Consider the following 27,873-nt stretch of genomic DNA (forward strand, 5'->3'; position numbering starts at 1 on the left):
GCAATCAATGGAAGTGCTTGAGTCAAACAGTAACCTGATTTAAACAGCAGGGGCTGGTGGCAGGTTTTTATCAGTGACATGTCCTTGACTTTGGAATTTGTTCCCTCCTTTTTTCCCTGACAGATTTGATTACATTCTGGGTATGCTGCAAGGTTAATCTATGTCCCCAGGGTTTTACTGAGAGAGTGGGTTAAGTGAAGGGACGAATGGGGAGGAGAAAATTACTGGGTGGGAAGCTCTTAGGGGAGAATTTTCTGATGTGGTGAAAAGGCTATGAAAATAACAACCACCCTATTTTTGCTATTTTATCAACCATTCAGCACCGAGAGAGAGAGAGAGAGAGAGAGAGAGAGTGTGCAGTGGATGAGAGGACTTCAAAGATCAAGATCTGAGGAAATTTCATTTCAGTATCAGTGCACTGACAAAGAATGGAAGAAGTATGGTCCAGGAGTTATGGCACCTAGGACTGGGAAGACCCTGGTTCAATTCCCTGCTCTGTGACAGGCTTCCTGTCTGACATTGGGCAAGTCACTTAGCCTCTCTGTGGCTCAGTTCCCCAACTGTAAAATGGGTACAATAGCACTTCCCTACCTCTCAGAGGCATTGAGAGCAGAACTGGATGAATACATTTTTCAGCTAGCTGGCTGAAAAAAAAAATCAGAGAAAAAAATTTGCTTTGGATTAACCTTAAACAAAAATGTTCTGGTGATTTGAAAAACTCGAAAATATTTGGTTTTGTTTTCAACTGAAGAATTTGGTAAATTCAGCATGAATTTGCTAAATTTTTAGTCAACCTGAATGTGTGTTTTTTGGCAAATACTCTACTTGCAAAGATAAATTGATAAAGACTGTGAGGCACAGCCACGGATGGTATAGTAATGGACTTCATATAAGTAACTTAAATAGATAGAATAGAGTGATGCAGCAGAGGTGAGCAATGCAAAACTCGGAGAAGAGACAGTGCAAAAAGGAGGATTAGACAGGAAGAGAAAGGGGCTAGACTGCATAGGGAGCTAAGGGAGAGTCAGCATTAAAAGGTATGGAGGAAAAGAAAAAAAGAGGAAGAGATGATATCTTACATTTATATAGCACATTTAGTTTCAAGGGAATGTAAGGATACAGTGCAGAAGAGCAAGGGAAAAGACTATATGGAGGAAAAAGGGAAGGAGAGAAATATAGGAGGGGGCTGGCTGGGTTATTGGGAACTGGAACTGGAAGCTAGAGCAACTCACCCCTAGTTTGTCAGTGCAAATCCAGCTCTGGTTGGATGTGCGGTTTGGTTTTGATTGGACACGGTGGTTAAAGCAGATCAAAATAGGAGAGGGAGCTCAGCAACTTTAGGAAACTAACTTGTTTTTAATCCAAATGTTTGTGGCAAGCAAACACAAAACAAAGGCAAAGCAAATCTGTTGCATCATTTACCTCCTTGCCGTTGGCTGGCAGCCAGAGTAGGAAGGTGGGACTCACCTGCTGGATTGGAAGGATCAGTTTATAAACTGAATAATAGCATCAAATTTGCTCAAAATCTTTAATAAAAACTGCTAGAGATTTCCTCATAAGTTACTTTTTTTTTTACAGCTACAATGGCATAGGGCTGTGTTGGGGTAGGGCCCCAGCACTCAGACCATCACTTGAATGAAGAATTGCCTTGATACATCTAAATACATTTACTTCTCTTATTTCTTGAAAAAACATTAAAAAATATGTTTTGAAAAGATGAAGAGAATGGTTGGCAGGATGCTGATGGGAGGAAAGCTGAATAGGTGGCTTGCTGCAAAGAACTATGCTGACTCTGAGCTGTTAGTTCTCAGAAATCAAAAAAATGAAGAGAAAGCTAGTAATGGATGAAGCTGATACGCCATGGCCAGTAGACAAACATGGCTTGTTTATTCTCTTAACTTCCATGACTGCTGGTCAGATCTGGATGATCTTCATGGGTAAAATTCACACACACACACACACACACACACACACGGCACAAAGCGCAACTAAACAGGCTCTGTGAAGAGAACTAAGTATGGGCTGGGGACATAGAATACACCCCATTATCCTCCATAGTCACTGCCCTTGCCTACAGAGTAGGCTGGATCCAGCTACTGCAGCCACTGCTCCTTCATATCCACATGTAGATAGTTTCCAGCCACTAGATCCACATAAATACACATCCAGTGGCCTCTTTTTTTCAGTCCACCCCCAACTTTTCTCTCCACTCCAGAGGCCTGCTTCCCCAGCAAGGATGTGGTTCAGAAGCACACCCTGAATGGCTGCCATATTTGTGACCCCACACACATAGGCACCACGGGGCTTCCTCAGCATGGAGAGTGTTACACAGGCTTAATTGTACACAGGCACAATTAGACTTCATTTCCAATTCAGCTCTGATTGCTAATTACACAGGCTCACATCTCCAAACTTTTTTTTTCTGCAAAGCAAATTCTGATTTTACTTTTTTATAAGTTCCAGGGCTTTGCCAAAAATGTTCATTTTTTCACAGGATGCACCCATAGATTCTTACCAGCGACACATTTTAAGGTCTTCTGGTCACTTCTCACTGAACTGTCTGCATAATGGTCAAAAAGTGAAAATGCACTGGGAATTTTTTCTAATGAGAGAGAATTATCCATTGCAGAAAGTAACCTATTGGGAAGAAAATATATATCCAAATAAATCCCGGTAGCATTACATAGTTTCCAAAGCTCAAAGATGACCAACATATGACATGCACTGCTCAAAATATTTCCCATGGATTTAAGAGCAACAAGCAAAGAGAAGAGAACTTCCTAACCTTGGATGTTAAGTAGGGGGTACAGCGTTTAAAATTAGTTCAAGGATATCTTAGCAGTGAAGATTAACCCAATCTAACTACAGTGTATATCTGTACACTCATGAACTGTGGGAAAGTTTAGCTATGAAGTTCAGAGCAAGTTCCATCAAGAATATGGGGTTTAAACTTATTGACACTGTCCCTTTAAGTATATTTAAAGTCTACAGAAAATTACATCTATCTACAGGAAGCTGACTTCAGAGACATAATGTAAAGCAGCTGGTTATGAGGAGAAAAAAAGGAAAAGGAAAATGGATTGGACTTAATTAGCCCTTATTTGCTTGGTTCATTATAAAAAACAACAACATATTTTTAACTGAGGCAAAAGCAGCTCCAAGGAAATGGAAGAATTCTTTCTACAAAGCAGTCAAGCAACCCCATTTGTTTTTACACTGAAGTTGTTAGTTGTTCACAGTTTTAAAAGGATATACATAATAAAAATACATTTTCTTTAGAAAGACATGCAGCATTATATAAACCCTTTTCTTAATCTTTTTTAGTAAATGAGATACAATCAATTACAATAACCAAGTTCATGCATAAAACAAACTAATTTTAATATGTAAGCTAATGCTAGTAAATAACATGCAATAAAACCCTTGAAAATTATTTTTGCATAGCCTACTTTTCAATAATCTACAGTATACAAGTAATTGGACAGATTGCCACATGTTGGTATACAATTTTAATGTAGTGGGTGTCCCCCAGAGGTCTGTACTGGGCCCAGTCCTATTCAACATATTCATAAATGATCTGGAAAAAGGGTTAAACAGTGTGGTGAAAAAATCTGCAGATGATACAAAATTACTAAAGATAGTTAAGTCCCAGGCAGACTGCAAAGAGCTACAAAAGGATCTCTCAAAACTAGATGACTGGGCGACAAAATGGCAGATAAAATTCAATGTTGATAAATGCAAAGTAATGCTCATTGGAAAACATAATCCCAACTACACATACAAAATGATGGGGTCTAAATTAACTGTTACCACTCAAGAAAGAGATCTTGGAGTCATTGTGGATAGTTCACTGAAAACGTCCATTCAATGTGCAACAGCGGCAGTCAAAAAAGCGAACAGAATGTTGGGAATCATTAAGAAAAGGATAGATAATAAGGCAAAAAAAATCATATTGCCTCTATATAAATCCATGGTACGCCCACATCTTGAATACTGCATGCAGATGTGGTCGCCCCATCTCAAAAAAGAGATATTGGAATTGGAAAAGGTTCAGAAAAGGGCGACAAAAATTATTAGGGATATGGAACAACTTCCGTATGAGAAGAAATTAATAAGACAGGGACTTTTCAGCTTGGAAAAGAGACGAATAAGGGGGGATCTGATTGAGGTCTATAAAATCATGACCGGTGTGGAGAAAGTAAATAAGGAAGTGTTATTTACTCCTTCTCATAACACAAGAACTAGGAGTCACCAAATGAAATTAATAGGCAGCAGGTTTAAAACAAACAAAAGGAAGTATTTTTTCACACAAGGCACAGTCAACCTGTGGAACTCCTTGCCAGAGGATGTTGTGAAGGCCAAGACTATAACACAGTTCAAAAAATAATTAGATAAGTTCATCAATGGCTATTAGCCAGGATGGGCAGGGATGGTGTCCCTAGCCTGTGTTTGCCAGAAGCTGGGGAATGGATCACTTGATGATTACCTGTTCAGTCCCTCTGGGACACCTGGCATTGGCCACTGTCAGTAGAGAGGATACTGGGATAGATGGACCTTTGGTCTGATCCAGTAGGGCCGTTCTTATGCCCTTATACCACACGACTTCATAGTACAAATCCCATGAATAATGAGAAATGTGAAAGGATGTTTTGAGCACCACTTAAAAAAATAACTCCTTACTCACATATAGAAATTTACAATTTGATGTTTCTTATAATAAAAACTTACTATGTCTTATAGTTATAATAAAATTATAATAAAAACTTCAGTATGTCCCTGAATTGGCCACAAATGATTTACCTGGGCCCCAATCCAGCTGAACACTGTAAGCACATGCATACCTTTAAGCGCATGACTAAGTATCATTGACTTCAGTATTGACCAATCATATGGGATGCATATCAGTATATAACTCCCATTTAAGTCAGTAAGTGAAGTCCTGGCCCCACTTCAAGAGGAGTTTTGCCATTGACTTCAGTGGGACCAGGATTTCACTCAATAACAGCGTTGTGCGCAAAAGGGCTGCAGGTTCAGGCTTTATGAATAATAACAAGAGATAATTTGTGCGGATTTTAGCAGAGGGCAAATGATTTTAAGATTAAATTCTCTCTCATCAGGATGAGTCCCACTAAACGGAACCCCAGTGGCAAATCAGATAAGGCATAAGGGTTTGATTATGGGTTTGGGGGTTTTGTTGGTGTATGTGTTTGGGGCGGGGACGAGGGATACAAACACGGATGAAATAGCAGTCAAATTCAAACTTCACTAGAGTTGCAAACATTTATACTAACTCTGAAATTATCCCAGCAATTCCACCCATATAAGTGACATGTTGGATGATTTTCATTAAGATTTCATCTCATATGGAAATTACAGTAGTAAAATATGAACACTTCAAACAGGGTATTTAAGGCAGAAATCTAAGCATCATCAGAATGCTCTTATATAATTACAAGCAGCAGCTATTTAAGAGTGGCTACGCAGAATATTCCAAGTGATCTGACATTTTAAAAAAGCTATATTTATTATGATTTAAGTTATGAATTATAAAACACATGCAAAACCCTTCAAAAGCTGTCAGCTACAGTAACAAGTGTAAGATTTCTTCCCAGACTATTATTTGTGGTTTTAAAAGCAGATTTTTATACTCGAAGCATGCTTTCAATAAAGGTAGAAAGTATTAAATAAAGCTGCCAAACATGCTAATCCTAATGTTCACTACAATGCACCTAAACCACATTTCATATACCTTTTATTCATTTCTTTAGATAACTAATAGAGAAAGGGGGAAAGAACATATTAACAATAAAAAACAGAAGTCAACATAATATTAAAGCAAGTAATTTAAAGACTGATTCTGCTCTTTTCTGTTGATGTAAATAAGCACCACTTCATGGACTACACTGGAAATTTTCCCATACACACCAGCAGAGAATTTAGGTCTCCAAGTATTTTCCTCTCTTTAAGGCCATGAATGACCCAGCAGGGTACCTAAGCACATGCCTAGCTTTAAGCACAATTAGTCAGTATTCATTACTCATACTTCACGTGAAGCACAAGTCTTAATTACTTTGCTGAAACAAGTCATAAGTTACGTTTACAGGAGGAGATATAATTTCTACATTAAAACATTATGGTCCAAATTCCGAGACCAAAATTGGCTCCACATTGCTGACCCTTAGAAGCTCCACGACCTTTACACCAGTTGAGCTGGGGATAACTCCCACGTCATGGGAATCCTCTGCTGTCTATTTAGCAGCACAAAGAGGGCAGTGAACAGATCAGGATTAACCCTCCATTCCTTATAGAAAAAGCCAGAGGATCTCAGCATTGCCAGCCTCAAGAGATCAAAAATCATGAGTTAAGGATCCCCAAAATTAGGAGATTGGCCCCCCCAAATCATGCCTTTTTTTAAATAAATTTAAAAATGACTATTTTGTGGGGGCTTTTCAGCCTTCATGTCTGCCCATCTCCTGCCCAGCAATGAATTCTGCCCCATCCAGCCCCCACCCCATCAGCTTATCCCCCAGTCCTCACCAGTGCAGCCCCCCCAAGTTCACTCCCCCCAGCTCCCAAACTCTCAGCTTTCCCACCACCTCAGTTCATCCTCCCCAACCCCCACCCCCTTAGTCCTACCCCACAGCTACATCTCTGCTCCTCCTAGGCTTCTTCGTACCCTCTCCCAGGTCTAGGGGAACTGCAGTAGGTCCCTTATCCCTCATCCAGGCCAGGGGAGAAGCACTTGGGGCTGTTCACAGGAGGAGGGAGTGGAGTCACCCTGAGCTGCTGCATTCATTGGGCACGTCTACACAGCAAAGAAAAACCCGCAGCTGCCCTGTGCCAGCTGGCTCAGGCTCATGGGGCTTGGGCTGCAGGGCTGTTTTATTGCTGTGTAGACTTCTGGGCTTGGGCTGGAACCCTCCCACCCTGCAGGATCCTAGGGCCTGGTTTGCAGCTCAGGTCCAGAGGTCTATACAGCCATGAAACAGCCCCACAGCCGGCACGGGACAACCACAGGTTTTTCTTTGCCATGTAGACTTACCCTTGAGCTCCCTCCCCACCTGCTATGAGAATGGCTTCAGGATGTTGCGGGGAGGGGAGGAGAGGGCTCTGCCTATAGCAGATGACAGGTTATTCTGCCTTGGGGGCAGACAAGTGAGGCCAGAAACTAATCAGGGAGCGCCAATTCACTAGAGGGCTTGAGCCTCTTGCATTATTGAGAGACTGGGTCCAGCCCCAGCCAAAATCGTGTAACTTGCAGAAAAGCTGTGAGAGTTGGCAATACCAGGATCTTTAACAACCACATGTAGTTAGGGCCCCATTTTTACATCTGACCTGAGAAATGGCATATCCAGTGGCACATGCCCCCAGATATTGTGATGGGCATTGAGTCAGTACTGACACAGAGGGCAAAGTGCCACTCACTGAGTCACTGACAATTGTTGCAGCAACGGTGCATTCCTATGGGCATAGATTTTGGCCAGTGATTCCTGCATCTAACCCAAAAACCATTTAGAGGTTGTAAGTAATGGAGAATTTACCACAACCCTTGGTAATCTGTTGCAATGGTTAGTTACCCTGACTGTTAAAAATGTGAGTCTTTTTTCCGGTTTGGACTCCTCTGACTTCAATTACCATTTCCATTTTCTTCCAATTTCTTGTTACACCATCATTTGCTGTAATAAAGAATCCTCTCATAACAGATATCTTCTCTCTGCTTATTATAGATTGTGACTGAGTCATCTCTTAACCTGCTCTTCAATAAGCTAAATAGAACGAGTTCCTTTAGTGTCTCACTGTGAGGCATTTTTTTCCACATGACATATCATTCTTTGACCTCTTCTCTGAACCTTCACATGACCCAGCAGTTCCAGACTGGTGTATCTGAGATTTCAGAATTAATTTACCTCAGAAGACAAAGTAGGTCTGAGGATATTATATCAAATGCCATATGTGACTAATATCATTAAGGTTTCTGTTATGAATGTAATTCGTACTTACATTTAGGAAAAGAACATCATCAAGTTCTTCTGTTTCCTTTACAGTCATCTCCAAGGTTTCCTTCGCCTCAACAATACTTTGCTGAAAGTTAACCATCCGTTCATACAAGTATTCCATTTTCATCTTCTTCACCTCCTCAAAGTTCTGGGACTTGTCATCATACTGGGCTATCACTGTCTTAACCAGCTCTTCATTTTGGTCTTCTAAAAACTGCTCCTTTTTTTTACTGTTTTCCTGGAAAATAAAACATATGAAAATCTGAGAAGTAAAACTACATCAGTGAATGAATGTACATAAAACTCTCTAAATTATGTAAACACCAGCTATCACTCAGGCAGCCTTTGGCAGCCTTACAAAAAGACATATGTAATTATCTAAGCAAGTTCATGTATAAGAAATATTATTAGGTAAATACTTTAAAAACAATGGCCAACATTTTTGAACTTGAGTGCCTAAAGTTACGGTTTCTGTAGTTAGGCACTTAAATAAGAAGCCTTATTTTCAGAGCTGCTGAACATCCAAATTTCCTATTGAAATCAACATAAACTACAGGAACTAAGCACCTCTGGGCAGGGCATCAGAACACTCATTTAGATGCCTGAACATGAATTTAGGTGCCTAAATTTAGGTATCCAACATTTGAAAATGCTGATCCATATAAAAATTTTAATTTTTCAACAAAACCGACTGAAAGTGCTATCACAATCATTTCCCCACCCAGTGGGGAATATTCCACATAGCATTCATTGTGCAGCAGCCCCGTATAGTAAATCAACTATCTATTTTTCTCAGTTAATCACTCATAGTAAGGAAACTTTAAGGACTAGTGAAACAGACAATTCCTGTGTAAATGATAACATGAAACTACAAAACAGTATAAAAATATCTTGAAAGGACTGACAGTATTGAAGGAGAAAACTGGAGTAGTGTAGATATTAGACTTACCTCAACAGAATTAAACAGGGATTCTATTTCACTAACCAACTCCTCAAACTTCACTGACCTTTGCTGTAACTCTCCTAGAAATTCGTTTAATTGATCCTGAAATAAAAAAGCGGCAGCAAATTTTCTAAATATGATGGTTGTGAAATACTGCTTTATAAAGCTTTCACATAAAATATATATGTAATGTTTCACCTCTAGATGTTATTAGAACAATTGTTAAAATTAATTTCATAGCTTCACCATGACTTGAAAGGCAAGCACAGGAATAGTGGTTGGAAAAGGTATAATACCAATTTCGAAGAAGAAGCAACAATTGATCCTTCAAGGTGCTTATGTGAGGTGTTTCTCACCTGCAATTCTCACTGGCTGTGTGGGAATTTGAGGGCGCTCAACACTGCACAGGAGTGCTCAAGAGACTGCAGGATCAGGCCCACAATGAGAAGAGAACACAAGTAATTGTTACGGACTAGCCTATGCAATAAAGTATCTAGGGAACTAAACATAAATATAGATGTTCCCGAGGTTCACTTTTAAATATTTTAAATAAATATACACAATTTAAACTATGTATGTATTATACACTGAAGGTCTGAACTTGCATTCCTTTTGCACCCAAAACTCCCATCAAAGTCATTGGTTGTTTTAGGTGTGCAAGCAATACAGAATAAGGCTCTAGGAATAATAAAGACAACATTGACCAGGTATTATAATAACAATAGAGCTGTCTCTCGATGCAGCAGTCCTTCTTGACCTTCCTTGAGAGAGAGCTGGCCATCTGCTCATATGCAATTTATATTTCATAAGTGCACTTGGTTTTAATTAATTTGCATACTTCTGAATGGAAGGTTAGAGGAAGGTTGGTAGCAGCTTCCTATAATTTGGCAAACTTCGACATCTATAATGTGTTTGAAAAATACCACACGTGACCTCTGAATTATAAATATCATATTCTATTGTTAAATTGATAAATATTTAGGATTGATCACTTTGAGATTCCACTGTGAAATTCTGTTTGTGAAGATAATGGCTCTGTCAGTCTTTATAGGTTAACAACTCATTTCACTTAACGTGAATTTCTTCTCCAATGCCAAAAGCTGAGAAGGTGAGCATTGTGTTGTCTTTGTATTTCCTTAGCAATTATAGCTGTGTGAGTAGCAAAAACTACACATAGACAATCTAAGAGTAACATGAGCTTTGGCTGGTAGAAATCATGTGAAGTCAGACGTGTGTTGTGGCCAGATTTAATTACTGGCTGTATCTCCAAGGTCCACAGTCAGGGAATGACATCAGGGGACATATCCATCTCTGGAGTAAATCCGCTGACTTCAGTGCAACTACACCAGGGACAACTTCAGAGCTGTGACTTTATTAGTGACATTTTGGCAGCTGATCATAATTGACAGCCAAAGCAGGAAATGCCACAGATAAAAAGTGATAAAATGTGGTACATGCACAGACTAGAGAAAAAGAAAAATAAACAGTTGCAAAATTTTGTACATATTTATATTTGAGGGCAGTATTTCACCATCTTATAATTTTTTATTCTTATTTATGAATTAGCATTATAATAATCTAGTGCAACAGAACATATGCCAGAGATCCACTTTCAGGCCAAATTCAAGGGTGAAATGTATACATTTAATGTTAGTAAAGTTGTGTAAGGGAGTGAAAGTAACTTACGTGCAAAGAGGCCAGAATGAGATGCAAAAAGGTGCAAGTTAAAGGTGAAATCAGTGGGGAATTCTGCTTAAAAACTGGCACAACATGGCTCAGAATTTTTAATAAAGTTCTAATTGCAAAATGGTTATTATTGGTGACTGTGCACAATCTAGAAAACACAGGTGACTTTCAGATGCTGGATTCAGATTGCGGAGCTGGTAAGTAGAAAAGCAATACCTTTTGACTGGTGAGCTGAGCAAATTTGATATGGAATAAATGAGATCATAAAGATGAGACCTTATACCACCATTTTTACAGTCACTTTTCAGAGCCAAACTGCAATTAAACAGACAAGTTTCTAGAGAAGTGAAAAGTGTTTTCACAAGTATTTATATTGTAGGAGTATTTGGATGTAGTCATTATACATAGTATATTAATTAATGCATACCTATGGATTAATACTACATAATACTAAATTGTAACACTGGCAAGAACAGTTGTGCTAGAATTATGGATGAGATGAATTTTAATTTCACACCCTTATTTTTGAGTTTGTTTCAACCTTTTATATTGGATAGATCTGACAATTGATATCCTAGAGGCTGGATGCAAATTATTTAAAACATCAACAGTGGTGCACATTTAGGCTCCATATCAGGCACTTCTCTCCCCTCCCCTGAAGACAATAAGAGCTTGTCTGCACTACCACAACAACCAAATGAAGGAAACCAATTAAAAAACAAGGGTCTAATGTGTAGTAAGAGGTAAGATTTTAGCCATGTTTTGTAACCATGCTAAAGCCTTTGTCTGACCTTTGTACTTAAACTGGACTGCTAACAATCTTGTGACAATGTCAGTGCAAGCATATAGAGGTTACTCTACAATGTCAAAGTGAAATGAACCAGTGTTACTAAAGTTATGCCTCTTTGCATGCCAAAAAAAAGCCACCTATATTAAGGATGATGCTAAAACTAGGAAAGTTTAGTAAATGATAACATGATAACACCCAGGGTCCACACTGGGCGAGGAAGGGGCAGAATCATAATCCAGCATCCTTCTCCTCTGCTACCACCTTCTCTTCCTTGTCCTGTGAAGGGGCCACTGACTATCCTCAGCAGTTTACTCCCTCCACCCCAGAACCACAACCCTAATCCTGGCCCAGGGTAGAAGGGAGGCTGGGGGCGGGCGGGCAGGCAGGGAAAGGATACAACCTCACTCCATACCCCACAATGGCTGCTCCCGTCCTGCAGGGCTGGGCCCAGCTCCCCACTCTGGGTGTTGTGACCCTGGCACACGAACAGGGTCACAGCGCCTCTCAAGGTTTGGCCCAACTACCCGTCAGAGGGAAGGGAGCTAGGCCCAGCCCCATGGGACAGGAACTGCTGGTGTGGGGTGTGCTTACCCTCCACCTCCCCCTCCTCCCCGGGACCTCACTCCACACTGGGCCCATGACCCATCTACAACCTGTCCATGACCTATTCCAGGAACCACCACTTAGGAAACACCGGTATAAAAAAAGTGCATTGTAATAATCCAGCCCAAGGATGACTAAAGCATTGACAACTATGGGCAAAAGGAAAAGTTCCTGTTAACAGATAGCATACATAGAAACTGAAAACCAAAATACTTGCATTCTCTCTACTGAATCTGGAGCAGTCTCCAACTAATAATTTCCAATCCCAAATTTGGGCTAAGGTTAAAGATGAAAGATATATATTTTAAACTACATAGTCAATCAAGTAATCCTTTATTGATCTTCAATTATGAAAATGCTTACCTTCATATCCATTACAGCAGTGTCCAGTGTTGTCACATCATGGCCTTCATGCTCCCCAAAAAGCTTGTCAATAGCAGAAATTGGGCACCTGCACTGGCAGCAATAAGTATCAACATGGGCCTTCTTAATTTCTTTTTGTGGACTCTCACTTTCAGATATGCCTAGTGATGATTTTTCAGATTTCATCATCACAAAGCCTGAATCCTCATGTTCAATGGGTGTCTCTTGCTCTGCCTCATTTACAAATTCATAACTATAGCTAATCTGCTCAAAAGATTCCCTGTCTTCAAACAACAAATCTTCATGTGCCAATTCAGAGGACATTTCATCTTGCAAAAGTTCTTCTTGGGTAATCACTTCATAATCCATTGACTCGGCAAGATGTTCATCAGTCTCAAAGCACTGCTCCTCTCTCGTTGAATCTGATGGAAAGTTATCAAAATCATGTCTAAAAGGCTGTAAGTCTAAATCACCTGATGCCTTATCGAACTTTACTTCAGGTTCTGGAAGGCCAGTCTTAGCTACTTCTAGGTTATGCTTTGCTATATCATCGGCAATATTTTCTCTGACTGTTTTTTCATTTGTCTGGTCATCTGTATCCAATAGATATTTTTCCCTGCTTATTTTTTTGTTCATACGATCATGGTCTAAATCATATGCCTCTTTTGTCATGGGTTGAAGGTGATTATTCAAATATGAAATTAATTGCTCTGGTTGCTGAGGAGTATGAACATATTGATTGCTTTCACTTTCATCAACAGGTGTTCTGCCATGAGGCACGTAATTATCCATTTTATTAACTGCTGCTATTTCATGTCGTTCTTTCTGCTCATCTGTTAGAGGAGTTACTGGCTTTGATTTATCTTGCACAGATGCTTCTTTTTGATTGGTAATTACCTCAGAATCTAGTACTTGACTGGACTCTTCATGACTCATTTGCTCTGACAATTCCTGGTGTGTTGCTGCAGGTGCATTTTCTTCCTCTCTTTGACTAGTGGGATCATTTCTTGCATCTGAAACATTAAGCTTGCTTCCAAAAGGAATTGCCTGAGTTGGTTGACAAATTGTTACTTTAATATAACTAATAAATGGGATTCTCTCTCCTGCCATAATTTCTCCTTCTGACAAGATCTCGGTTTTGGTGGATTCTTCAGCTACAATATGAACAGATTGCTGCTCCTTTTCAATTACCTCATAAAAATCCTTATGTTTGTCTCCTGAAAGCCTCAGTTCACCTGACACGTCTTTATTAATAGACTGAGACTTTGAAACTTGATCTTTTTGAGACCCAGCCACATTACAAGGAATATCATCTTTAAGAATGTATTTTTCAAAATATATTCCAGTTTCATCGTCTGTGTCAGAATTTCGAGGAAAAGATGCATCAGAATTCCCACTTTCTTCATCAGAAGGAGGCTCATTTTCACCTTTTGCATTTTCTCCCACTGCTTCTGCATAGAGGTCCTTGTATAAAAATGCCAGTGCAGGTGGCTCCTCTAGAAGTTCTGGGTTAATCGCGCTGACTGATGTGGGAAACAACATAGATCGTTCTAACACTCCTTCTTCTGTATCAAATAAGGGTGTGCCTGCTAACTTCTGTTCATCTTCTATATTTATCACTTTTTTACTACAATCAATTGATTTTTGCATAGTCAAAAATTTCTGAGCATCTGCAGAAGTCTGCATCTCACTTTCTTGTTCTATCATTCCATAAAAGGCTTCATCCAAGTCATTATCTAGTAAAGTAAATTCATCTTCCGAAGTATTAACATCAGAACTTCCAGTTGAAGAGATGGCTTCTTCTGTATGCTTCTTAGGATTTGCCATTACAGCAACAAAGGGAGATAGCCCCTGAACAGATAGCTCAGTGGGGGATTTGTCATCAATCAAAGTATACTTTTCAAAATAATCCACCTCAGTGGTACTCTTGTTAGGATTCAAAACTTCGCCACCTTTATTTTCTGACACAGTGGAAATTTCCTCCTCTGTTTCTACAATTTCCTGAGCATCTACTTCTTCAACAAGTTCTTTTTGTTCCATATCTTTACCTCTGGTGTCATCTGTCACTGAGTTTTCTGAAATTTCTGTAGCTGTTCCATGTGCTGACACTTCCTGGTCACCACAATCAAACAGTTTTGTTTTAATGAGGGTATTTGTTTCTAAGTATTCTAGTTTATCTGGCATGTGTTTGCTTTCTTCTTCATCCACTGAAGAAATGAGTGGGACAACATGAATATTCAATATCTCATAGCCTTCTGAAATGATATTAAACATATCTTTTTGTTCATCAGGTTCTGGAGTATATTTCGATTCTTCTGCAGAGTTCACATGTTCTGTTAATTTCTCTTCTCTCGGTAGATAATGTTCAGGCTCTTTTGACCCTGCTTCTACATTTGAAAAATGCTGTATTTCTTCTGCTGTTGAAAGGTCTCCAATGCTAGTTACTGTTACATTGTTTAATTTTTTATCTGAGACTGGATTACCTGGTAGTGAGGAGTATAAATTATGTGTGTGGATTTCATTAATGGGCTCTGATAGGAGATTACGGGAAGCTTCATTTGAAACAAAATCAGATACCATTGTCATCGCTGATTTATTCTCATTAGTACTTTGGGCTGTACGTGCTGTCTGAAGTCTACCTGGAAATTGTTTTGATTCAAAGTATTCAGCTTCATTTGGAAAAGACTGAATTTCTTGCTTGTCTGCTTCGTTATTATTTGTAGGATCAGCGTAGCCAGTTTTTGACTCTTCTGACAACAAATCAGTTTCTTCAGATGCATACGCTTGAATTTCTAGAGTCTCTGTTTCATTAAAAGGCTTAACTAAGGTGGTTTTTAACTGTGTTGATGGGAAACCGTCTACTTCAGCTGAATAAGACTGATTTTCTTGCATCACGGTTTCATCAATAAAGTCTGATGAAACAGCCATTGATTGTTCAGATGACGTATATTCTGTTTCAGGCAAAGAAGAATCAATATCATGCCTCTCTTCTTCATTAATGGAACCAGCTGAAAAGTTCAACACTTCTGAAACCAAGTCTGGCACTTCATGTGCATCAGGTTGTATTTCTTGCTTATCACTTTCAGCAATGAAGGTGGGAGAAGGAGCTGTTAACTGTTCTGACAGCATGTATTCTGTGCCCAGTGAATGAGCTTGAAGTTCTTGTCCATCTCCGTCATCAGTATGCATTAGTGACATAGTGACTAACTGTTCAGACATCAAGTTTTCTATTTTAGGTGAATGTAGCTGAATTTCTCGCATCTCTGTTTCATCAGTGTCATATGATGAAACCAAAGAGTGACACTTTGATTTTGCAGGCTTGGGTCTATATGGCTGAATGTCTTGCTTCTCTTCCTCATCAATAGAATGTGACCCAACTAAATGTTCAGGCACAGATTGTGCAGTTACAGGTGAATAAGATTGAATTTCTTGGGGAATTACTTCATCAACTGAATAATATGAAAGTGAATGTTCAGGCTCCAGTCCTGCAGGTCCATGTGAATAACACTGATTTTCTTGTGTTTCTGTATCTTCAATAGGATATGATAAAATTAAATGACCAGATTCCAATTGTGGAGTTATGGATGAATAATGTTCTATTTCTTCACTCTCTGTTTCAGATAAAACTAGATGTTCAGACTCGAATTGTGCAGGTACAAGTAAATATGGCTGAATTTCTTCATTCTCTCCTTCTTCAATGGAATGTGATAAAATTCGATGTTCACACCCCAATTGTGCAGCTTGTTTTTCTGTTTCACCAGTGGAATATGATAAATCTGAAAGCTCAGACTCCGGTTCTGCAGTTACTTGTGAATAACACTGACTTTGTGTTTCTGTTTCATCAACAGGATATGATAAATCCACATTTTCAATCTCCAGTTGTTCAACTGCAGGCGAGTAAGACTGAATCTCTTGCTCTTCTGCTTCTTCAGTGGAATAGGATAGATCTGAATGTTCAGATTCTGACTGAGCAGATATGGGAGTATGTGGCTGGATAGCTTGCTCCTCTGAATGTTCAGACTCCAATTGTGCAGTCTCTGGTTTCTCTGTTTCACAAGCAGAATATGATATATCTGGTTGTTCAGATTCCAATTGTGCAGTTACAGGCGAATAAGGATGAATTTCTTGCTTTTCTGCTTCCTCGATGGAATATGATAAATCCAGATGTTCACATTCTGATTGTGCAGTTATCGGTGGATAAGGTTTAATATCCCGCTTTTTTGTTTCAGATAAAACGGAATGTTTAGGCTCCAACTGTGTAGCCACAGGTGAATAAAACTGAATTTCTTGCTTCTCTGTTTCCTTGCCAGTATGTGATGAACTAGAATGTTCAGAGACAGATTCTGTAGATATAGGCACATGAGGTTGAGTTGCTTGCCCCTCTGGTTCATTAATATAATCTGTTGAAATGGTCTTTGTGGTCAAAAATGAATTAGGCTGAATTTCCTGGTAATCTCCTTCATCAATAAGATATGATGTAATGGACAGCGGCTGTTCTGAGGTCACATTTGCAGTCTCAGGAGGAAAGGGCTGTATTTCTTCTTTCTCTGCTGTATCCATAAGATCTGATGGCTTGGACATTGACCATTCTGATATTGATGTTATGGGCATGGGTGAACTTGTGTGGATTTCCTGCTTCTCCTCTTCCTCAGTAAGGTATGATGAAAAAGACAGTGACTCTTCTGATATCTCATGTAGAGTCTCAGCTGGAGAAGACCGTGTCTCTTTTCTCTCTTCTTTATCAAGAGGAACTATTACACCCACATTTGAAAAACTGCTAGATTCAATATTTGTTTCGACTTGTTTTATATTATGAAGTGAGCCATCATCCCCATCAGTGCAATCCTTTTCAAGACGCTCCAAATGTGTTGAGGAAAGGCTTTGATTTAGGAATCCTTCGTGCTGTTGTTTCTGCTTCCTTTTTGTATCCGATGGCATAGCTGGATCCTTACTACCTTTCTTTCGGAAAAAAATTGGCGTTTCTTCTTCTGAAATTGAACTGAACTTCTGAATTTTAGCTCTTACAGCTCCATTAAGGGCTGGCCTTCCTTTTTTCAATTTTTTTTCTTTACCCATGGACTTTGAGGCAATTGGAGCACGTGACACTGGTTCCCCTGTAAGGTCTAGCAAATCCTCTTTATCTTTTGAAGTTTCTGCATCCATAGCTTGTGCTTCCAGTTCAGCAGCATTTAACTTAGCATCCTGCACTTTTGTGGGAGCATCTCTTAATTCTTGCATCTGCATTCCGGACAAGTCACTCTTTTTGCTACCCTGGCCTCCCTTCAAGTCTGATGTCCTATCTGATGATTTGCACATCCTTTTCCGGACAGTCTTACCTTCATCCATGAGAAAGATAACTTTCCCCGGGGGAGAATCTACAGATGAACTTTCAACACTACAAAGATCAGAAGTAGCACTAGCTTCTGAGGCCCAAGGAGTGGAACATCTGCTTGAGCTGGTTTCCCATGTTATTCCACTATCTTCACTTTGAACTGTTACCATAGAAAAGGAAGGGTCGGACATGATGCATTGTAGCTTGGGTTTCACATCTTCATTCTGGATAATGTCCTTTAAACTACAATAATAAATAAATAAAAGTATGGTAGGATCATTTATTATAAAAAAATCAATTACAGTAAAATCAAACATACCTAAGGAAAACGATTTTTCAGATTTAACTATTGTAACAAATATAGGCATAAATAATGTAACATTTTGTCTGACAAATCCGCTGTTGGCACTGGGGTAACATCGTATGTTGTAAAATTGTATAAAAACACTAAGAACTTCAAATTTTATCTCACTTATGCTAGCGTGAGGTTAGAGTCTGGCTTTAAAACTTAAAGGAAGCTTAACATTCAGCAAAAATCTAAGCATGAAACAAATCAGCAATATCACTAAAGATCTAAGGCCTGATTCTCCAATGCTTGATACCTTGTGGAGTTATTTAAACCTGTACTATGTTGGTGTAAATGCTGATACACTGATTTGGTAGCATTTTACACCTACTTTGCACAGACGTAAATGACTAATTCAAAGCACAAGGCAGTGGAGATTCAGGCCCACACTTTATTACTACCTCTTAGTTCTCTTCATCTTCCAACTCTATGAACTTTAATTTATTAATTTAGGTCAATTCTGTGTAAAAGGGTGTTACAAATAATAAAAATATTCCTCCAAAATCATGGGTTTATCTGAGTAAGTCCTCTAACATACCAATACATTATTAGTTAACCATGATTTTATAAAGAAACTTTTAAAATATTTATGGTACATAAAATTCCAATAGCTATAATTTCTATCAGTGATTTAAGTATATTGTTTCAGGAAAAACCTACAGAACCATTTACCCCATCCAGCTTTATAAACTACAGCAGCAAAAAAGGTTAAAACGATTAAATAATCAAGGATAAAGTCACAAATTTATTTCAGTAAAGAAATGTGAAGAGTAATATGGAGAAAATAGAAAAAAAAAAGACTATCAGCAAATATTCAACCCTCTACATTTCTTCAGTACCCAGTACCTTTAAAATTTCCATTTTTAAAAGCAAACCACAGAGAAGGCAGAAGAGGCCATCGATTAGCCATCTTGCTATGGAAAAGACTTTAAGAAGCCCTGTAACCTACCTAGCAACTGACTGAAGAAAAACTGCCAGTGTCACCAGCCCCATCTGACTGAGTACAAAGAAGAGCTTGGAAGAAGAGCTTTGTGTATGCTCAAAAGCTTGTCTCTCTCACCAACAGAAGTTGGTCCAATAAAAGATAACACACCCACAATATGAACTCTCAAAGCCTACTTCATGGGATGAGGCAAACTTGCAGCTGAAAGAGCCTGCTTCCACTAAATAGAGGGAGATAGTCATGCTTTGAACTACCTTTATCTGGCTAATACAATGTAATTACACAGATAGGAATGAAGAGCTAACCTGTGATTATATGAGACTCAAGGATCAGAGCCAGGTGGAACTCATTGTATTAGTGGACACAAGGAGGCGGCTGAGCAGCGCTGAATTTGTTTCCAGATGGCAAGTAGAGATTAGAGAAAAAGCATAACTACAACCACGACAACCACATTGATTTCAAAAACACTCCTCAACATATGGTAGAAGACAGATATGTTAAAGCACAAGGAGAAAAGAAAACTTATCAAAGGAGTACAATGGTCTTCAGAAAAACCTTAAACTCCAAAAACTAGAAGTATACAGCCCCCACAACTCTTGTGCAAAAGTACCCAGCAAAAGTAGTTGTGTGTCATGCCTGTCATCCAGGCAGAACTGAACAAAGCATGACCATTCTGTTTCACAGCAACTTTTGAGGTTTTGAAATTTGTTTTCAATACACACTGGAAAGAAAAACACTTTCAAACACATTTGTGAAAACAGAAGAGCTTGTTTTATAAATGTAACTGTTTTATTTATATCATAAAAGTGTTTAAAAAAAGGTGGGGGGTGGAGACACTCACTGGTTAAACTGGGGAAGAATTGTTGCAGTAAGAGGAGGGGAGTGGGTGGAGAAAAAGCGAATTTGCCTGGGTGGGAGACAGAAATGGGAGAGAAAAGTGAAGGTTAGAAGGAAATGGAAATGAGAGTGAGGCTGGGAAGCTGAATGACCACAACCAATGCTACACAATGAGCCAAACAAGTATTCAGAGCCCCAGGGTGCAGAGCTGCTGCTACCTTCGTGGAGAGGCAGAGTGGAGTTCACTGGGCCTGATCCCCTAGGGGGTGGGGTGGAGTGCAGTGCGAGTGTCAGTGAGAGCGAGAGCCAGATATATGGGAAGCTGGAAGCCTCTCCCTTCCTCCCTGAACCGTCAGGTGCAGTTAGTATTGGGTCTTTGGGAAATGAGCCCAGATCCATAGGACACTTCCTGTGAGCTCCTCCTGGCTGCGGCTGATTTTGTTCCCCATTTAATAAGGAAAAAGGGAGACCACAGGACCTGACTTGCCTCTACTGCTCGCACCAGTGCTGGCTGTTTTGAGGAAGGAGCCCCTAGATGTCAGAGGATTTCCATAGCCCACACTTGAAAGCTTTTCCTCCCTCATGGAGAGTAGCAGCCAGGGATGGAAGGGAGGCCATGGGCCTTGTGCCCTGAACAGGTCCCTCTGGGTTTGAAAAAATGGTAAAGATCCTCAGAGCTGCACATGACCCAAATAGCATGGGTGAGAGAAGGCAGTGTTGGCAACAGCCCAATTCAGATTAGCCAGTAGACAGGAATAGGAAACTGCAGCAGGAATCCTGGCATAGCTGTGCAGGACGACATGCCAGGCTGACCCAATGTACAGTGGCAATTTCGTAGTCAGGGAGCATCTTACTGTGGTTCCTGCTATTTTACACTTTCAGTGAGTGGTAACACAGGCATCCACCAGTTTGTTCATTTTGAGCCCTTTTACTTAAGACCTTGGCCCTAATGGAGAATTTCCTGGGCCCGTACTTCTTTGTGCCCACATTCTCGTGTGTTGTGGTAGGATAATATCTTTACCCATCCAGTATACAGCCTACTGATTGCATAAGGCCTTTGTATACTCCACACCTTGTTTCTTTCTCCTCTCCTCACCTAGACAGAAGGTGCTGACCTATTTGAAAGAGACTAAAAAAAAATACTGAAAACAAACAAAATAAAACACACTCTCCAACTCCCATTTACTTTAGTAGGTGGGTCTAGAACACCTATGCTTACAAACTTACATTTACACCACTGTGACAGTCCCCTCTGGGCCCCTGCCACATCCCACTCACTGGCTGCCATACAGCTCCTTCTCCACACTGGATAGCAGAACCTCTCACCTACCCAGACCAGTCCACTACTCAGGTTAGACTCCTCAATCCACTTCTCTAGCTTCCTTCAGGCTGAGGGCAGACTCTGACCCTGCTATACCGCCTCTCACCATCTTCTTGGCTTTGTCTCCGTTTAATTGCAAGTAGGGTTGCCAAGCCTCCAAGACTGTCCTGGAGTCTCCCGGAATTAAAGATTAATCTTGAATTCAAGATTATTTCATGTGATGAAATCAGGAATACATCCCAACAAAATGGGCAACTCTAATTGCAAGGAGGGCATGATGTTGTTTTTTTAATGGCAATTCTCCAGAACCTCATATTGGTCCCCCAGTTCACTTGCCTTCTGAGATTTTATCCTTAAAAAAAATCATCAACCCAAAAAGGTACAGGAAATGGTTACAACAATATAATGTTTGGTTATCTTTTGTTTTCTGAGTATTTGACGCTGGGAGTCTGAAGTCCTTTTATCTATATGAGCCAGCTAATGGAAGGAGCCCAGAAACAGCAGTATCTGGACAGCTAACTGATGTTTTTTTCCTGTGATTAAACTTTAATTCCACATATGTATCAGACTCCACATGGAATCCTACAAATAAGGGTCTATTAACTTGTATCATAATAGTTTGTCTGGTGTTTTTCTCAAAGATATGACACATCCTTTCCAAATACCATTGCTGCTTAATAAGAAAATGTTAGTTCTAAATGGCAATAGAAAAAATAGACGTCTGTCAAGAAGGTAATTTCACAAGGTACAGTTCCAAAAGATAGAGCACACAGCACAGGCGTTCATAAGAACAACTGGTTTATTCATGCCAACAAAGGACATGATGTCTTGTGCTGTCCTTACGACAGGTTCTGACACTACTTGTTAGTCTCATTGTTTCCAGAAATGACAAAAAAAAAAAAAAAAAAAAAAACTGCGGTACCTGGCTTTGATAAAATGGTGTGAAAAGTAAGGCACCATGACTTTGCTGGAGCTTTATGGAGACTGTTGCTATCAGAACTTTACCATAACAGCAGATTTTAAAAGGATAACTAGTTTCTGATAGAAACACTGCCTTGTAGCACTGACCCTGATCCTGGAAACAACAACATCATGCATCACTTTACCCACCTGAGCAGCTTCACTGACTTAAATAGGACTACTTAGTGCAAGTAAGGATTTTTTCATTGTAGGATCAGTCCCTTTACTTGTATGTTGCATGTTTTTTATACACTCTCTCTAGCATTCTACTTTAGAACTTTAAAAATGACCATTAAACTTTATGCTTTGTCACATCGTCTTCGCCAGTTTAAACAACCACCAGCTGCTGCTAGCTTTTGTTTTCATATATCTGATTTAAATCCTTCTTCCTCTTGCATTCAACTATTTTCTCCCTATCAAAGAATGCTAAGACTGATTCTGGTTGGTAGCCTGTCTACTACTGTGTTTCAAATGCAGCCCACCTGCTCTGTAAAGCTTTAGTCTAACTGGGAAAAACACCAGTTACAGTTACCAGCAAATCCTCGCACATTCCACGCTGGATAATCATGCTTTAACACCACTGTCCATTACTGTTGTTACTGTCCTGTCCTTGAACGCTACTTTACTAAGCACCTGCCAAAAACACTTAGAATATCTTCAACACTTTGAATCTCTTTTAGCTTATCCAAATGGCATATAGTGTGTACACTACATTTTTACCTACACCACAAATTAATTACTTTTTACCTTTGTTTCTAAAGTACCAGACAGACACCCTCTCCTAAGATGGCCTAGTCTCCAACTGACTGTACAAAGAGCCCGGTAGTGAAAAAAATTTACAGGATTAAAAATTAGTTTGTTGTATTTTCCTGTCTAAAAGGAATAACTTACAATATTTTTAATATTTTAAAAAATATTAGCTCATTTTAATAGATTCTGAAAGAGTGAATAACCTGTTCACTCAAAATAACCTCTTCTCTTTGTTGGATGCACAGGGTTTGTGTCAGGTTATTCACAGGCATGGCTACAGCTTTTTTTAAACAGCACTGATGAACTTTATTTTTATTTATTCATTAACTTTGCACTTATCACAGCTGTAGATAAGTACTTTCTATGAAATATACACTATTGTATCCTTAGTCTTCAGAAACTGACTCAATAATCCACTAATGTCCCATTGCTCATTGAGATCTCACCTTTGTTATCTACTAAATGACCGAATGATTAAACGATCAGTCAGCTCTCTCTCTCTCTAGCACAATATATGAAGCTGGTCAATTTGGGTTCTGGCAGAGTGGCAGTGGAAGCAAGCTTCAGAGACGAGGGCTCTCAGCTAAGAGCATCCTGCATAAAGGAACTTCAACAAAAGTGCACTGGATGACCTCAACTGTTGGAATGGAATATGAAAAGAACTGACGTAACACAGTCCCAGGCTTTGTAACTCTCTAAAAATGATAGAGAGGAAGACAATGCTAAAGTTATTCTGTTTGAGCACTTCTGGGGGAGTCAGGAAACCTGAGTTCTAGTCCTGTTTCTAAACAGGCTTGCTGTTTGCCCTGGGGCAAGTCACTCGACTTCATTATGCCCCGTATCATTATGCTCATGTTGCTTTGTAAAAGCTCTTGGAAATCTGTGGATGAAAAACATGACATAGGTTCCTCTTACGTCCTACGGCAAAACTCCCCCCAGGTTTAATAGTGCAAGGGCAGGCACTATTAAACTCTGTCTAGAGCTGAACAGGCAACCAGTGCTGCGCACAGATCACAAATGTTAAATTGCAGTTAACAGCAGAGTTGGCTGCAGAATCAGGCATGTACAGCCTTGCAGACAGATTTAACATGTCTTGGACTTTTCTAAAAAAGATTTTCAAAACATTAATAGCAATTGTATCTTGCAACAGAGGCACCAAATTTCACTTGTAAACTCACAGCCAAGTTACAGAGTGTAGAGTGACATCTTATGGGCTTGCCCTCTACATCCTTACTCATATTCCTGAGAGTTTTGGCTAACTAGTAATGACAGAGGAGGGCCTAAAGCGCCAAACCTTCATTTTATTTTCATTTACAAAAATCCCTAATAGCTAAAAAAAGTTTTAACATTTGCCACAATAACCCATTTCTGAGCTGTGAACTTGTTTTGCCTTATTTGCACTAAAGGCAAAATGTCAATTCCCATCACAGACCTCCTGGAAAAGCAATGGAATATCCTGAACAATCATGATGTGAGCAGAACTACACAAATTGAATCAGAAGCAAGTCAAACTTAGGGCTTGTCTACACTGGCACTTTACAGCGCTGCAACTTTCTCGCTCGGGTGTGAAAAAACGCCCCCCCCCCCCCCCCCGAGCGCTGCAAGTTTCAGCGCAGTAAAGTGCCAGTGTAGCGGTGCACCAGCGCTGGGAGCTACTCCCCTTGTGGAGGTGGGTTTTTTTTAGCACTCTGGGAGAGCTCTCCCCCAGCACTATGCCGCGACTACACAAGCAACATTAAAAGCCTTGCCGCAGAAGCACTTTAACATTGCCAGTGAAGACGAGCCCCGAGTTGGAAAAACTCAGGTGCCCATTGAACACAGCTGTTTGGAAGTCCCTCAGGTACACTCACCTATCTTAATTAAATGCTGTTGTGGGATGTACATGAATGGTGCCATTATTAATATAATTGGCTGTTTAAGGAATTTATCACCATGATTTATCAAATACTCACTGTATTTGAACACTCTTCATCCGCAGCGTGATGATGTTATGCCTTAATAGGTAACGGTACTTTACTTGTCCTGTTTGTATTGCAGTAGCACCCACCCCAGCCAAGAATGAGATCTGATTGTGCTAAGTACCATTCAAATGCTTAGATAGAGACACTCCCCCCTCCTCAGAACTGCTATTAAATATAGGAGATCTGAAGCTAGAAGGCGTGAGCTACTCCCATCTGTAGTTTAAAGATAATTTAAACACCATTATTAACTGTTTAATTGTTGCTCATAGAAGCAGAAATATCCAGCTGATGACCCTGATTCAGAAATATACTTAAGCATGTGTATAAACTTTAAGCCCTGCATATTCCCATTGACTTCAGGGGGACTACACATGTGCTTCAGGTTACACACATGTTGAAGTAACTTCCCAAATCTGGGCTAAAGAGCTTAACCAGAATGGTTAATATAGGTGCAAAATTGGGCATTATTATGAGTAGAGTTTCACTATTTTTTCTTCACCCTTTTGACCTCTGCCCATGAAGAACTTTCATGGTAAGGTTCCAAATCACTCCAAAATTTGATAGGCTGCCAAGTCACTTTGTATAATCAAGAACAACTCCTACCACTTGGGTGGCTGGAAGTGTATCATTCAAACCCCTTATCAAATAGACTTCAGAAAGTATTTTTCAAACATTACTACTTATTTTTCAACTCTGTTTACAATGTACATTTAACAATGATGGATTCTGTTCCCACACAACAACCTCCTGCTCTTGATCTACATTAGGTGGACCTAGATGGGCACAAGGTGTCCCACTGATATCAGTGGGGTTCTGCATGAGCACCAGGGTCTGTCCACATGGATCAGATTGCAGGATCAGGGCCCAGGATCCTGGCAGAGACAGGATCAGAACTCAGATTTCTGGCTTCCAGTCCTACATGGAGAGCACTCATCCAAACTATTTCTCAGCAGTTTCTCTATGTTAGAAACTTTGGTCCGTGAATAAAATGCCTAAAATCAAAACAGTATTCTGTGCCCCTTTTCACCCCAAAAATCAGAGTCACAGAAGGCCTCAGATCCCTGGTGGAAGGAGCTTAGAGTCCTCCTTCCTCACCCGACTGCTGACATGTAAATCCCCAGAATAAGTAAGATCAATATGTAACAAAAAGTCAGCCAGAAAGGGAGGGGCAGGAGATGCCACTCCAGCTGGCATGCTGCAGACTCTTTAAATAGAAAAGCCTTCAGTGCTCAGGATAGGCACTTACAGAATAAAACTTAATTACAGCCAAATTAACCAGAAAGCGTCGCTGGCAGATTCTCATTTGTTTTATTCAAATACTCTTTGGGGGGAAGGGAGGGAGATAAAATAGGCCTGGATCCCAGGTCCCCCAAGTGTTATGCCCCACTCATGCATGCAGGGCTTGTTCCTTTCTGGAGAGGGAGTACCTGTTAGTCAACTCCTCCACTTCTTGGGGCTCCACCAATCCTTCGGGGACTTCATCCTCTAGAGAGAAGGAAATCTCAGACACTCTGTCACACTCAGAGCCAGAGTAACCCTCCATTCAGTTCAGGCCCTTGCTGGGATTTTTACCCCCTACTCCGTCCTCCCCAGGGTTGCCCGAAGCAACTGTCATCCCCAGCAGCTTCAGTTCTCCTGACTCAGGGGAGTCTTTAAATAGAAGGCAGGAAAGTTACAACAGCAAGTTGCTGTTGCTGCCTAGGTCTTACCACTGGGTCCTAGCACCAGCCCCACCCCAGCACACTGTGAATAATAAAAAGGGACAAACCAGCAATTGCAGCCACTTCTCTGGGCTGCTCAAGCCATTCACAAACTAAGCTCATTTTTGCTACTAAGAAGCTTTTGATAAGAGTATTTTATAGCCAAGCTCACTGGTTAAATGAGCAGAGTTACAAAAAGAAACACAAATCAGAGCGTCAAGTGACTTTCCCCAACCAGAAGAAAGGACAGGGTGGGGCTAGGAGAGTGGGGGAAGCAGATATGTAGAGTCTAATTTTGTCTCAAAATCAGTTATTAAAGCAAAATAAATGTGTATATATATATATGTTCAACAGGGGGCTCTGGTGTAAAACCCTGTGTGAGGGTTCAGAATAAAATGTGGGTTTTAAAATTTTTTTTTATAAAGTTTAAAATATTAAAAACACAGCAAAGAATACACAGCCTTAAAAATGAATGTAGTGCTTGTGAAAGGTGTCAGGTGATCCTGGTGTTTCAAGTTTCCTACCCTTACTCCTCGAAATTGGAATACTGAGTTTATGCACCATGTGAGGGGAGCCAATTCAATGCCCTTGGCTTGAAAAACATAAGTATTGTAATTAGGCATTCAGTTTATAAGGTAATGGGAGGCATGACTTGATTTACTGCTCAGATGCTACACTATCTTGAAACAAATTACAACTTTCCCTTTCCTTCCCATATGGTAACTCTGCTAAATAGTATTTACTAAAGCCTATGAAGACAAAACAATTCACTAAAATGTGGATGAAGACGCAGCTGCAGGTTGAACAGCTACTGATACTATGTATTGTTATTGATAAAGCAAACTAGCAGACTAACAACATCTGCTTTTCCTCTACAACAGATGGAAACCAGCCAGATTTGCACTACAATTATTCTCTACCATCATACAACTGCGTTGCTTTTCACAGGCCAGGAGACAATGATCTTCAATATTCCTAAATTAAAATTAACCAAATGAAGTGCTTGTCACAGGTCAGGGGAACTGCACCTGTATTTCCCCATAGTGGTTCAGCGATGGCACCCACCATCAGGCTTCCAGCTCCTCTGGCCATCACCTCTCTTGGGTGCAGACGGGGGTCTCACTTCCACTGACCGGGGAATCTCCAGGCTGCACAGTCTCCTGACTCTACTGGGATGTCCCAGCAGGAGACTCTGCCAAAGCAGGCCTGCTTACTTTCTCTTCAGAGACTACCTACAGAGTAATTCCCCACAGTTACAAGTTACCATGCAGCACTTCCTAGGCAAGCACATTTTTTTCTTAAGGTAAAAGCAGTACAGATAAAACATTAAAAAATAAAAAT

General features: G+C 40.0%; 2 protein-coding genes across 2 annotated transcripts in view; both read right to left on the bottom strand.

The window, feature by feature from the left end:
• The window catches only part of CMYA5 (cardiomyopathy associated 5), a 38,200-nt gene extending 23,106 nt beyond the window's left edge, over positions 1–15,094 (bottom strand). The window contains exons 1-5 of the mRNA XM_074953771.1: positions 12,383–15,094; positions 8,947–9,042; positions 8,002–8,235; positions 5,750–5,772; positions 2,516–2,637 (exon numbers count right to left, since the gene is read on the bottom strand). Of these exons, the coding sequence (XP_074809872.1) occupies positions 2,516–2,637; positions 5,750–5,772; positions 8,002–8,235; positions 8,947–9,042; positions 12,383–14,968 (3,061 nt within the window). The 5' untranslated portion in view covers positions 14,969–15,094. The remainder of the gene's footprint in view (positions 1–2,515; positions 2,638–5,749; positions 5,773–8,001; positions 8,236–8,946; positions 9,043–12,382) is intronic.
• A 13-nt stretch (positions 15,095–15,107) lies between these two features.
• LOC141987940 (uncharacterized) lies at positions 15,108–26,491 on the bottom strand. The gene is made up of 3 exons (XM_074953772.1): positions 26,260–26,491; positions 15,222–17,957; positions 15,108–15,132 (listed from the first exon to the last, which is right to left on the bottom strand). The coding sequence occupies exons 1-3, from the start codon at positions 26,373–26,375 to the stop codon at positions 15,108–15,110; spliced, it is 2,877 nt and encodes a 958-aa protein (XP_074809873.1). The 5' UTR covers positions 26,376–26,491.
• Between the last annotated feature and the right edge of the window lie 1,382 nt (positions 26,492–27,873).

The sequence above is a fragment of the Natator depressus genome, chromosome 5 (assembly GCF_965152275.1).
Source record: "Natator depressus isolate rNatDep1 chromosome 5, rNatDep2.hap1, whole genome shotgun sequence".
Taxonomy (NCBI): domain Eukaryota; kingdom Metazoa; phylum Chordata; order Testudines; family Cheloniidae; genus Natator; species Natator depressus.